The following is a 13741-nucleotide window of genomic DNA, read 5'->3' as shown; positions in this document are numbered from 1 at the left end:
TTCACTGATCTGCAATCAAATTAGCAAATTTTAAGCAATATCCCATAAAATTTTGAGAAATCGCTCAATAATTGATAAGCAATCGACCAACTATTAATAAGTGTAAGCTTAGTATTGTATACGCAATCGTGTATATATCACTAAACGATCATTTAATATTATATAAACAATCGTCGTTTATATATTATATAGACGTCCGTTTATATAATACTAAATGAGCCTTTATATTGTAATGAATGATCGTCTATATATTACATATGATCATTCATTTAATACTAAGTGACACTTATTATGAAAGCGATATTAGACAATAAATACTATAGAAATCACTTATGTTCTCTCTGTTTTTGGATCTAACGAACGATCTTGCTCTATGGCCAAAGAGACAATGAAATGAACAAATATGAAAGCGATCGACAATATGGATGTTGGAAAACTTTGAAAGAACAATAAGAGAATTTCATGGGGAGTTTGACAAAAATTGAATAACTAATGACCTTTTATTCTTAATATCAATGTTATTCAATGTTATTGATAGAATATTAGTTGGAAATAAATGCTCAGGTGGAATGTTGATATTGCATTAAATACATATTGAATTGATCCCTGAAGAAATCGTTGAATAAAGAAGACGAATGAGGCGGTGTGAAGAGTTTTCAAAATTAGCAAAAAGGTGGGTCATAAATAAATTTGGTTCTATGGTCATTTTATGAAATTTTGCCGAGACTAGCACCGAAGAGCCCCAACCCCGCGAAGTGACCGGTTTTGGTTTTTCTTCCTCAACCGTCAAAGTACTTTTCAGTTTTCAGCTTCATCCCGTGAGTGTGGCCGGGGAGCGCTTTTCTTTTTCTATACAAAAATAAATGAAATTACCAAAAAAATCTAATCTCCAAATTCCAAAGTCGGGGATTCTTGCCCGCCGATTTCTCCCATTTATCTTGGATCCATTCATTTCCATGTGATCCTCACGTAATCACGTATGGTTCAGTCACCTCCATTACTACACTTTCCTCTTCCAATCATCTTCTTCCTCCCACTTCTCTGATATTTTATCGGCAAAACTCCAAATACGTCTTCCTTTTTCTTTGTCCTCATCACCTTTTTCAACTTTGTTTTGCATTTCAATCCTTTTCCCCTTCACTTTCATTACAGTCTTCAAAATATCTTCCACCACTTGCGTTTTTTTAATTACTGGAGCTGATTCTCGTTTTCTGTGGAAATCGGTTCGGAAATTTTGAAGGAAAAGCCGTTGAAGCAGTAAGTTGTGGAGATTCTTGTTGTTTGCTGTTGATTTTTACGTTTTAATTAGGGCTTACTAGTTTGATTCTCGGTGGTTTTGGCTTTCTCTTCTACATTGTTGGTTATTGTTTTGTTTCAGGTTGATTTCGTTGTGGATTCTGAATATGTCGACTGCGAATGCTAATGGAGCTGTGGTTTCCACTGGTTCCGCGAAAATTCCTGCGGTTCCGCATCCCTTAGCGGAAGAACCGGATGAGATTGCGTCTAACATTAATTATCATGCTGCTTACAGTCCTCATTTTTCTCTCTTCAAGTTCGAGCCAGAGCAAGCGTATTATGCAACTGCTGAGAGTGTTCGCGATCGGCTTATACAAGTGCGATTTCCGACTCTTTAACTTCCTTGTGTTCGAAGACCTGTGTCTTGGTCTAATTCTCCTTTATGCGATGATATATATCTGTTTTTGTTGACTCTCCGAATTAAGAATTCTCTTTTGGTTCTGTATTATGGTATTGTAGTGTTACTATTTTTCAAATAGTTAGGTATTTGAAATTATTCAAGAGCGCCTACCAGTTGAACTGTGCTCATGAACTTTAATGCTTTCTGATGTTCTGATGCGCTTCAAGAGTCATTATTTGGTTCTAGCATCCGGTAGATATTTATTGCGTGACCTGAAATGTTTACAATCACATTTAACATATGTTATCAAGATTACAGATAGGAGATACAATTAGTCATCAGATTTCAGTTTGATAAGTGTTTCATGTAAGAGGCTTGTCTATAATTCATAAGAGATGACAAGGTGTGTAGCTAATTTGAGTTGACTGGTCTCCTATATTTGATTTGAGTATATTATGATGAGTCATTGAACTTTTCATTTAGTCTAAATATGAATCTGTACTAACTTAGACCGGAGGTGGCTGAACTAATGGTGCTCTTCTCATCCTTCACTCTGCAGCAATGGAATGAGACATACTTGCATTATCACAAAGCTGATCCCAAACAAACCTACTACCTATCGATGGAGTATCTTCAGGGCCGAGCTTTGACCAATGCAATTGGAAACTTGAATACTCAGGATGCGTATGCTGATGCTTTGAATAAATTAGGACATGACCTTGAGGAACTGGTTGAGCAGGTTATTTAAAATTTTCTTGTCATTTGAAACCTGATTTCTGCAACACGTAAGAGAGGTTTTGTGTTTTTCCTTTTGTTTTCTTCCACTGAATTCTATGCATGCTTTCCTTGGAATAAAAACGATCATTAGTTGAAAAGTAGTAGTGAATGCTATACATCTAATCCTTTTAACCATCAATATATTGCACTCAGACCATATATCTTTTACCAATAGCTCATTTAGGACATCGAAAATTTCATGCATGACTGTCGGTCTATATCCTGAATATAAATAAATTTATATTATCTTATAATTCAATGTCCGCTTCAGCTTTTCCAGGAATCGATGAGCACATGAATATATAAATACTTCTAATTGCATTTTATTTTATTTTTGTATGCTTTTCATCATCCTGCTGGTATATAGCTAGTGTATGATTTTGTTGATCTATTTTCTCGCATTTTTAGATTTGAGTTTAGTTAAGTAACCTGTATTTATATCTGATCTTTTAACATGCACAATGTTGATATTTTGAATGACTTTTCATAGGAGAAAGATGCTGCCCTTGGAAATGGTGGACTTGGAAGGCTTGCTTCATGTTTTCTGGATTCTATGGCAACATTAAACTTGCCTGCATGGGGTTATGGTTTGAGGTACAGATATGGACTTTTCAAGCAGCGGATCACAAAGGATGACCAGGAGGAAATAGCTGAGGATTGGCTTGAGGTTAAGTTCCCATTTGAGAAAACTTTTAATTAATATATTTCTACTTCAGACATCTTTTGACACTTGTATTTGTGGAAATCATGCAGAAGTTTAGTCCTTGGGAAGTTGTCAGACATGATGTTGTCTTCCCTGTCAGATTCTTTGGTCATGTGGAGGTCAAGCCTGATGGATCGTAAGTTCTCTGTGTTGACTGAATTAATTGCCTCAACTAGTCCATTTTGAGAAGACATTATAGTTAAAAATGATTGAGGGTCATAATGTATGCCATAACTAATCATCTTACTTTAAGAGTTAACTTCACTGCTTTGGGCATAACTCTTGGCTTAGTGAAAGTTGTGCATTGCGTACATAACAGCCGAAGATGGATTGGAGGAGAGGTTCTACAAGCTTTAGCCTATGATGTACCAATTCCAGGATACAAAACCAAGAATACTATTAGTCTTCGCTTGTGGGAAGCAAAAGCACGTGCTGATGATTTTGACCTTTTCCAATTCAATGATGGACAGTATGAAGCTGCTGCACAGCTTCATTCTAGAGCTCAACAGGTTTATTATCACTTATCCTACTTGAAAGGCTGTTCATGACATTGGCTTGCATCAACGGGTTGTTACATTTGCAGATATGTGCCGTTCTATATCCTGGAGATGCTACTGAGAATGGAAAACTCTTGCGACTAAAACAACAGTTTTTTCTTTGCAGCGCGTCACTTCAGGTTGGGAGACTATTTTTTGTTTTCTTATTTTTCGCAATGGTAATTTTTAGTCTTGTGTTGTCCTGGAATATCCCTACTTCAACATTGAAGCATAGTAAGAATCTCACGATGGTTCGGAAAATTATGTTTGTAGATGCTTCTTTAAATAATTTTAACATGAAAAAAAATCATATTGCATTTTGTTTGTGTAAGTTACAATTATGCTATAGGAAAGAAAAAGATTTATAGTGATTTGAGCATTTGGTAGCTATATCATGCAACTAACTTCTTTGAGTTCAACAATATTGGGGGTTCATATTGGGGTGGAGATTTGGACCTCTAACTTTTTGATTGAGATTATGGTACCTAACCAAGTGAACTAAGCTCACGTTGACAACTATATCATGCAACTATCAAAAACATCATTTCTTATATTTAGTATTTTAACATAACTGAAGTATGGATTTTCTATAAACAAAACAGCTGTTCAAACAACCATACTTAAAAGCAGCACTTGAAATGCTTCTCAAAATTAATGCCAAGTTAGACATGTTTATGATTGTAATTGGTTAAAGTTAACTAACACAGATTAGTTAAAGTTATTGAAAGAATAATAATCATAAAATACAGAACTAATCCCGAATGGATGGGTAGTGGGTTTTGATTGTGCGAATTTTAGCAAATGGTACTGCAGTTGGTGAACTTACAAGCAGTGGTGTTCAAAACATCCGATAACCCGAAAAAATCAATCAAACCAACCCAACCCAACCCGTGCGATTGAGTTGGGTTATCAACTCATTTGGGTTAGGTTGGGTTCAAATAAATAAAAAATTTATGGGTTGGGTTGGTTCATAGGTCACCTAAAATAACCCAAACCAACCCGGACCAATCCGAATTTATTATATATTAACTTTAAAATGTATAATTTGTTTACTTTTGATACAATTATATATACATATACTTATTTTAGTTTTATATAATTTCATTATTTTTTAGATAATTTATTCTCCAACAATTCCTAAAAATAGTTTTTTTTAACACTTTGGAAAGAAATTTTTCATTAAATAAATTGAAATTGAGTTTTATTCTTAATTCAATATATGAAAATAATTAAATCAAATTTTTACATTTTGACATTTAACTTCTTTTTAGAATAAAAATTTCAATAAATGACCCGAGTAACCCAAATCAACTCAACCCAAATGTTTCATGGTTGGGTTGGGTTGGGTTCATTTTTTAATAAAGGTTATTTGGGTTGAAGAAATTTACAACCCAAATAATTGGGTTGGGTCTAAAAAGTCCTTCAACCCAACCTAACCCAACCCACAAACACCTCTACTTACAAGGGGTAAGAATATAGTGTAAGTTTATGCCATTAGAAGATCAAGGCTGCTGTATTAGTTGTATTATGTAGTGACAACAAATGTTTGAATCTTATAGTTCTAAATCCTATAATCTGACAATGGAAGTTTTGATTTGGTTATACAGTTATTAGGTTTGTTAGGCTGAAAGTTCCTGCAGACCTAGGTGCTTTTTGCTACTAATTGTTTGAGATTCAGAAATTATATCTCAATGTTTTCAATGGTTATGTGCATCTGCTTGCTACCTGCTCTTTGGTTTTTTCTTCCTCTTCTGACAAGGATGGTCAAATCAATTACAGGATATAATTTCAAGATTTAAGGAGAGAAAGCAAGGGAAAGATTCATGGGAGTGGGCTGAGTTTCCAAGCAGAGTTGCAGTGCAATTAAATGATACTCATCCAACCCTTGCAATTCCTGAACTGATGCGATTACTGATGGATGATGAAGGTCTTGGATGGGATGAAGCATGGGATATAACTACAAGGTGTAAGAACTGTATATGTGTATATATATATTCAGACATTCCATGAAATTGAGATCTTTGCGTTATTATGTTTTGGAATTAGAAGCTAAATTGGGACTATGTTGACAATTGAATCAGGACCATTGCTTATACCAACCACACTGTCCTTCCTGAAGCACTTGAGAAATGGTCGCAACACGTGATGTGGAAGCTTCTTCCGCGCCATATGGAAATTATTGAAGAAATTGACAAGAGGGTACAAACGTCACCTTAAAATGAAAGTTGATTTTCTACTTTCGACACTATTGTAATGTAATTTGATCTACTAAGATAATTTCTTATGGAGCTTGGAAAAACCTTACAGTTTGTGGCGATGATCCATGCTGCTCAAAATAATCTTGAGCATAAGATAGACAGTTTACGCATCTTGGATAATAATCCTCAGAAGCCAGTGGTTCGGATGGCTAACTTGTGTGTTGTATCTGCACATTCGGTAAGAAATCTTATTTTAAAATAGGGTATTTTATGTATTTTATTCTTCTTCTATTCAAGCATGGTTGCCCTTAGAGTGAGGACCTCATTTTTTTTTTCAGAATTTACCTATCTGATTTTAGAGTTGTAGTTAAATCTTGTAAAGAGGATCTCATATTCTTCCTTTTAGAACTTTGTCTTGATTTAACATGATAGTTATGATCGTAGTGTGGATATCCTTGTCAGATTTTTCATCTTGGTTTTGCTTCTTCTTCGTCTTCCTAAATCCTATTATATATTATTCAAATGTGTGGTACCTTATCGCTATTTCTGTGACGTGGGTTTTGCCTATTGTTATTGTAGGTAAATGGTGTTGCTCAGTTGCACACTGATATATTAAAGGCTGAGTTATTTGCAGATTATGTGACAATATGGCCAACAAAATTTCAAAACAAGACGAATGGCATCACTCCACGTCGATGGCTCCGATTTTGCAACCCTGACCTAAGTAACATAATAACCAAATGGTTGAAAACAGAAGACTGGGTGACCAACCTTGACCTGCTTGCAGGTCTCCGAAAAGTACGCCTTGACTGCTAGATATTTTATTGGATACCATTCAAAATTTCTCTCTTGGTTATCTAGATTCTAATTTCATTCTCTCTATGATCTGTCTAAAAGATTGCAGACAATGCAGATCTTCAAGCTGAATGGGCATCTGCCAAGATGGCGAGCAAGGTGCGGTTGGCACAGTATATAGAGCAAGTGACTGGCATTAGCATTGACCCAAATACTTTATTTGACATACAAGTTAAGCGCATACATGAATATAAAAGGCAACTGCTGAATATCTTGGGTGCAATTTACCGATACAAGAAGTTAAAGGTATAAAATTATACCTTGGTTTCGTCCCACTATATAGTCAAATTTTCTTTCTGGTTCTTACACTAAATAAATAAGTGATGCATGAGTTGTGGGGTGAAAATAATTGTTTCTGTTGATATAATTAAATTTATCTTACCCCATCAACTTATGCTTTTGGGTCAATCGACGATTTAACATGGTATCAGAGCAGAAGGTCATGTGTTCAAATCTCTATAATGTTATTTTCTCCCCAATTAATATTGACATCCAATTGTTGGATTTTCTATAAATTTTTAAGCCCACAAGTGAGAAGAGTGTTAAAGTGTTGATACTACCCATCAGTTTAAGCTTTTGGGTCAATCGGTGATTTAACAACAACGAGCATTTAATATCATCTGTCAGCATATCTCAGATTTTGATCATTTATTCAAGTCTATCTGCAACACAGCCAGGAAATCATTGCTGTTCTTTTAAATTTGCTCATTTTATATATATTTTTAGGTTGTGTTCTGCCTACTTCATATGCTGTTACCATTTTCATGAGCAGTGGAATGTAATGTTTAATTAAGTGGACTTTGATTAACTTTTGAAGATGTAGACCCAGTATGAGCAAGAACTGCTTCTGTTTCAGATTGTTACTTTATTTTTGTAACACTCGAGAAATAATATTTAGTCATTTTATGGGACCTGTTGTCAGGAAATGAGTCCTGAAGACCGGAAGAAAACTACCCCACGGACTATTATGATTGGAGGAAAAGCATTTGCTACATATACAAATGCTAAGCGAATAGTCAAGCTGGTAAATGATGTTGGTGCAGTTGTCAACACTGATCCTGAGGTCAATAGTTACTTGAAGGTAAGTTAGTTTTCTAGTGACTTGAATGTTCACTTTGTTCCTTTTTTTTTTTTTTTTTTTTTTTTTTTTGAAGTAATGAGTGTTCACTTGGTGCTATAATTGTTGCATTCATTTTTCTTAGAAATTTTAAAATGAGGGTATATGTTATAAAGTTAGAAAGGTATCAAGGACTTCAGTATAATTTGTTATTCTAAACTTTTCCCTGGATTTAGAATGCTTATTGTCATGTTCTCTTTGCTTTGTGATTTTAGATTTATTTGTTCTAAATATGTGATTTCTCTTGCTGATTATTGTTATTATACTTGTTATTAATTTCTATAAATTCGTTCACATATATGGTAATATTTCTTGAGAATTGAAATCCATAAATGAGCAATGTTATCAGATATAACACCTCTCAGAAACACGGACAAGGGATGAAAAAAAGAGAGAATTATTTATAAAACTATGTCTAAATGATTGATTACCCACCCTTAGCATTAGCGATAAGGATTCCTTGAAGCATTTGCTTCTGTTTAACTCAGCTGTTACGGCAATATTTTCAGGTTGTATTTGTCCCAAATTACAATGTGTCTGTGGCAGAGAAGCTTGTCCCAGGAAGTGAGTTATCACAGCATATCAGCACTGCTGGCATGGAAGCGAGTGGTACTAGCAACATGAAGTTTGCGCTCAATGGCTGCCTCATAATAGGAACATTGGATGGGGCTAACGTTGAAATCAGAGAGGAAATTGGAGAGGAGAACTTTTTCCTATTTGGTGCAACAGCAGACGATGTCCCAAGGCTCCGGAAAGAGAGAGAACGTGGACAGGTGTGTGCCTTCCACTTTTACACATTCAATATTTTCTTTTGTCTTCTTTCTGAAAATTGGTGCAGGTAATATGCTATTTAACTGTCAAAATCACGATGCAATAGTCTCGTGCTTCACTTTGCTGGTAGTACTCATATTAACACCTACCAGCGATATGGTCTATTGTTGATAGACCTCTACTAGCAATATAGAATATCACAGATAGACTTTGAAAGCAGAATTTAAATTTTGCTATATCTGCAAATTCGTTTGCATTGTGCTATATCTACAAATAAACTGAGCTTTATTGCTATATTTGCAACTGTCCCTACCAATTATATCATGTGAATTTTTAAGTACTTGAATTCCCAGTTTTTCTTTAAAAAAGTAAATATTGTAAGTAACCCATAATTGTTTTAGGATAAAATTTCCAGTATTGAAATAAAGTCGAGCAAATGCTCAAGTCTTTAAAATAAAAACAGGATTTTTTCATGAATTCTACTTGATTTCTTTATATAAAATATTATATATAAATTTTTATGCTTCAAGATGCAAATATTACTGTGATTGATGAAAGATTTCTTTTTAAAAGGATAAATTGGACACTCTTCAAATTATAACTTAAAACTTGTACGGCATTGATGCTCTACTCGTAATGGTCTTCATACTTTGCCTATAAAGACTTTATGTTTGAATGAGGAAGACCTTGATGAAAGTGGACAGCGGGTTTACTACCATAGGAACTAGGATGTGGACCTTAAATCCATTGTATTTCCAAATCCAAGTTACTGGTCCTTAAAAGTTGAAGATTCCTATCATTTATACTCAAATTCTTTTTTCATTTTACTATGCAGTTTAAGCCAGATCCTCGATTTGAAGAGGCCAAACAGTTGATTAGGAGTGGTGCATTTGGAAACTATGACTATGGCCCTCTCTTGGATTCCCTTGAGGGAAACTCAGGCTATGGCCGTGGTGATTACTTTCTTGTTGGTCATGACTTTTCAACCTACATGGATGCACAGGCAAGAGTAGATGAAGCTTACAAGTAAGAAACTGACTGGTGGTTTAGATTCACTGATGCTGCTAATGCTAAATTATCTGATGCTGCAGTATGCAAGATTATTAATTATTTATAACTTAGATATTTTAGTTTTACAGATTAACCATTCTTGTAAGCATAAGGGAAAATGGTTGTTTCTCAATCATGGAATTTTTTTCTAGATGATTATGTTTTCTCAGGTGGTCCTACTGCTGGATTGGATTGCTACTTATCAAATTTTTGGTGGGTTAAATAAATAGCTTGAGTGAGTGCGAGTAGGGAGAGATTTGTTCTTTGATAGCTAGTTAGGCACTATTTCTTTCTCCATAGAAGATAACGTGGGTATTCTTATTATATAATATGATACATTCAGCTTCAACTAGATTGATGGTTAGTCATCATGTCCAATATAATTAATAATTGACTAAGCCTCCATATTTTGAGTCTTTGTAAACTTCAACGAAGTTGTAAGATTCATTGAAAGCATGCCTTCCAACAATCAAAGTCGAGTTAATGGCTTTTGGGTTTGTTTTACTGCTGCTTGTTGATTAAAGATCGATATTAAACCATCAAAGTAAAAAACAAGATTTTCCTAACAACATTTGTGTTTCTGCAGGGACCGACAATTGTGGCTGAAGATGTCGATATTGAGCACAGCTGGGAGTGGAAAATTCAGCAGTGACCGAACAATTGCCCAGTATGCCAAAGAAATATGGAATATACAGGAGTGCCGTGTACCATAATTTCAACATTCTAGGTCCACCTTGTCTTAAATTAAAGGAAATAAGAATTCTGTATGACGCTAGGTATTCCCAATTATCTCTCTGCTTTAATTCTCTACTTCTTGCTGGCTGGCACCAGTAGCACTAGCGGAGTACAGTATAGAACTTTTCATGTATTATCTTATTGTGATATATAAATGCTTGTTGCTTCGAAGCAATAAAAATTCAGTTTGTAAGTGAGGCTCTTTTAGATTAGAAGTTGGTTTGTAGATTCCATGGTCTCTACTAAAAACTGTTACGGATAATATATTGTACTTGTACCTCACCGTTAGCAGGCGTCCGTACTCGACCTTCAAGTAGATCAAGGAAAACACTGATCTACTTCAAAGGACGTCAGTTCGACAAAATGCAATGTAAAACTCTTGCCCCACTGATGACTTCTGTAAGGCTATAAGTCATTTTTTGAACGATAATCCATTTGCTTAAACCTAAAGAGACTGTAGCATCAGTGCACTATTCTCAAGGGACTCATCTTTGATTGGCTTGCTATAAAAAGGAGTATGATCCATAGAGTGGGTAAGAATTTCTTTTGCCTCTTAGACTACGACTCGTTGCATTTTGATATGATGAATTGTTGACTTATTGTGCAATCGATATCTCTATCACAGAGGGAATTCAGGGACGAGATGGCTTTTCATTTGACAAATCAATCAATTGATTGATCGGATGATTGGATTTTCAGAGCGATAGATCAGCCACCAAGCTCCCCAAGTAGGTGAGAAACAATTTTGTTTAGTTTTAAATTCTAATAATCTGTAGTACATAATTATACACAACATTTGAAAGGAAAAAAACATATATATATGAAGTTATCCACATCTGAATTGAAGACTGAATAAATTGATAGATGGAATCCACGGCTAATACCCTGCATTATTAGTAAAAATTATAAGCTTAGATTCTCAATTTTTGGCAGCCGACTGATTTATTCAAAGTTGGTGCTGCAAACTCTTGGTGTTGAAATAAATGAGGTATTTTTCAAATCTGGGTGTTGAAAGGTGGGATGTCATGTCACGCATGGCATTGTATTGCTAATGGTACTCACGGTACATTTCTTTTTTTTAATAGTTCAAAAATTGGAGGTGAGATTTGAACTTTTACGATCAAGGAAGGTAATATAATGGTACACATCGAACTTCTTTTTTCTTTTTTTAACAGCGAAGGGAGGTTTAGATTCAACCTTTACCTTCAAAGAAGATAATAAATATATCTGATCGATTGACTTGCTCTCTAAAAATTCTCCTCGTATTTTGAAGTAGAATAGTCGCCAACCATTATGTTAATTGCTGTAGTTAGTTTTTGCCAACTATTATGTTAATTTCTGTAGTTGGTTTGAACTCTTTAATAAGAGTTGTTAATCTAAATTTTATCTGGCATAGTTAAAATTGTGAGAAAAAATAATTTCAGGAAAATAGGTAATGGATTATTTAAATGATCAATTTTTTAAAAGGAAAAAAAGTTCACAAAAAGTTCTATGCTCTTCCAAGGGAAAGAGTGCAGGAGATGGGAACCAACTCTTATGGTGGCATGTGTTGTGTGTCTTGCATGCAAATTTTTAAATTATTTAAGGATTGTTTGGTAACATTTTTACTTTTTATTTTGGAAAATTTTTATAAATAGAAAAAATGTTAAACTATTTACTTAATAGTAAAAAAAAAAAAAAAATACTATAGACACTGCCTCTATCAAAGAAGAATAAATTTTGTTATTTTAATTTTTATGTACATAGTTTCTCTTACTTTTCTATTTTTGAAAAGGGAAATTATTTCAATGGTAAAACTGTTGAAAATATTTACAAGATATAGCAAAATTTTAGAACTATATCAGTGTCTATCAATAATAGATACTGATAGAAGTCTATCAGTGTCTATCGCCGTCTATCATTTATAATTCTAATATTTTGCTATATTTTATAAATATTTTGATTTATTTTTCTCTATTTAAAAACAACCCTTTTGAAAATCTTTTTTTGTTTCTTGTTCTCTCTTTTTTAATAAAGAAAAATAGAATTATGTCTAATATATATTTCTTTTTCAATAATAATAATAACGACAACGTTTGGAAAAAATCTCTTTTTTCTCTTTTTTTTTTTTTTTTTTTTGGTAAAAATTCTACATGGAAATAAGTATTTAAAATTAAATATAAAAAAAAATTATGTTGTACTTATTCTTAGATATTTTTCATGCATTTTAGAAGCAAAAAGTGAACAATACTTTCATTTATGTTTTGAAAACTACAAATGTAAACATGAAAACTTGATTGTTTTAAAAAATTTCACACAATTTTGGCAACATTTATAAAAAATGATAAACAAAAATTGAATTGCTTTGCAGGTAAAATATTTGACGTATAATTAATAACTGACCTTGGTGAGTGGGAAAAATTACAAAATAGTCAAATTAGGTGCCTAAACCGGGAGGCTCTTTTAAATGTAATTTATTTCTTTTTCGATCTCTCTCAACTTTGATACCTGCCTTGAAAATAGAGGGTACACTTGCTTTTCCTTTCTAATTAAGAGGGAAAAAGAAAACTTGGGTATAATTGGACTCATCTTTTGTCTAGCCCTAAGCTAAAAAAAATGGCAATTTTTAATTTTATTTTTATTTTTTGAAATGATTTTTTAATTTTGTTTTTACTATGTAAAAAAAAAGAGTATTAAATTAGGTGCAACCTCATTGTCCTTTAGTTAAATAAGATCTTAAAATTCTATCAAACATTAACATTCTTGTAATAAATATGTTAACGATAAAATGAAGGTTTGCCACGTGGTTCAGCTATTGGAGGACATGTGGCTACGCTCCTGTCTGAATTATAGCGAAGCGAAGGCCTAGCAATGTCGAGGTACAAAACCATCCTATTGTGAGCATGACCAGCCAACTTGTCTGAATGTAGCAAAAACATCATCGACAAAAAACCTAGTGTTGATTAAGTACAGACTATTATACACAATAAAAAGGTTTCAACACTTACTCCCTATGAAAGGAAAAGACGTCATCTTCTTAAAGGGAGAGACGCGATTAAAATACCTCAAGGGCTTAAGGTCTATGCAATCTAAACTCAAGCTTGTATCGGGACCAAAATTTAAACATAATACTAAATTAAGCTTCAAAGTCTATGTGGTCGAACATCACATTAAATGTACGAGGTTCTGCGGTGTTTTGAACTAGCGACATGAATTCACTTCAAACTCCAATTTAATAATTTACCTCATTTGGGTTATAGTTACTCATCCTCCTCTAGAATGGCATATCAACACAAGATATAAAACTTTGATGTCTGTAGAATTTTACTAAAGTATTACAACGTGACCTAAACCTCAACATGGCGAACATATCATTTCACCAAC

The 13741-nt window shown here is 33.8% G+C and overlaps 1 protein-coding gene across 1 annotated transcript; it reads left to right on the top strand.

The window, feature by feature from the left end:
- Positions 1 to 588: 588 nt before the first annotated feature.
- On the top strand, positions 589 to 10571 carry PHS2 (alpha-glucan phosphorylase 2). Its single transcript, XM_039045461.2, has 16 exons — positions 589 to 1257; positions 1379 to 1613; positions 2196 to 2375; positions 2904 to 3080; positions 3167 to 3252; positions 3436 to 3625; positions 3700 to 3792; positions 5432 to 5616; positions 5734 to 5851; positions 5960 to 6088; positions 6430 to 6648; positions 6748 to 6951; positions 7628 to 7786; positions 8332 to 8595; positions 9429 to 9619; positions 10230 to 10571. The coding sequence occupies exons 2-16, from the start codon at positions 1404 to 1406 to the stop codon at positions 10354 to 10356; spliced, it is 2532 nt and encodes an 843-aa protein (XP_038901389.1). The 5' UTR covers positions 589 to 1257; positions 1379 to 1403; the 3' UTR covers positions 10357 to 10571.
- The last annotated feature ends 3170 nt before the right edge of the window (positions 10572 to 13741 follow it).

This window comes from Benincasa hispida, chromosome 10 (genome assembly GCF_027475165.1).
Source record: "Benincasa hispida cultivar pf3 chromosome 10, pf3_genome.v1.1, whole genome shotgun sequence".
Classification (NCBI taxonomy): Eukaryota; Viridiplantae; Streptophyta; class Magnoliopsida; order Cucurbitales; family Cucurbitaceae; genus Benincasa; species Benincasa hispida.
The sequence above is the reverse complement of the archived record's forward strand: the minus strand, read 5'-3'. Positions and strand labels throughout refer to the sequence as shown.

Bases quoted from the DNA above. Each gene is read 5' to 3' on its own strand.
- PHS2 (XM_039045461.2), top strand. From the start codon at position 1,404: ATGTCGACTGCGAATGCTAATGGAGCTGTGGTTTCCACTGGTTCCGCG. The intron at 1,614-2,195 runs GTGCGATTTCCG...TTCACTCTGCAG, and splicing joins TTCGCGATCGGCTTATACAA to CAATGGAATGAGACATACTT. The intron at 6,649-6,747 runs GTACGCCTTGAC...TCTGTCTAAAAG, and splicing joins TGCTTGCAGGTCTCCGAAAA to ATTGCAGACAATGCAGATCT.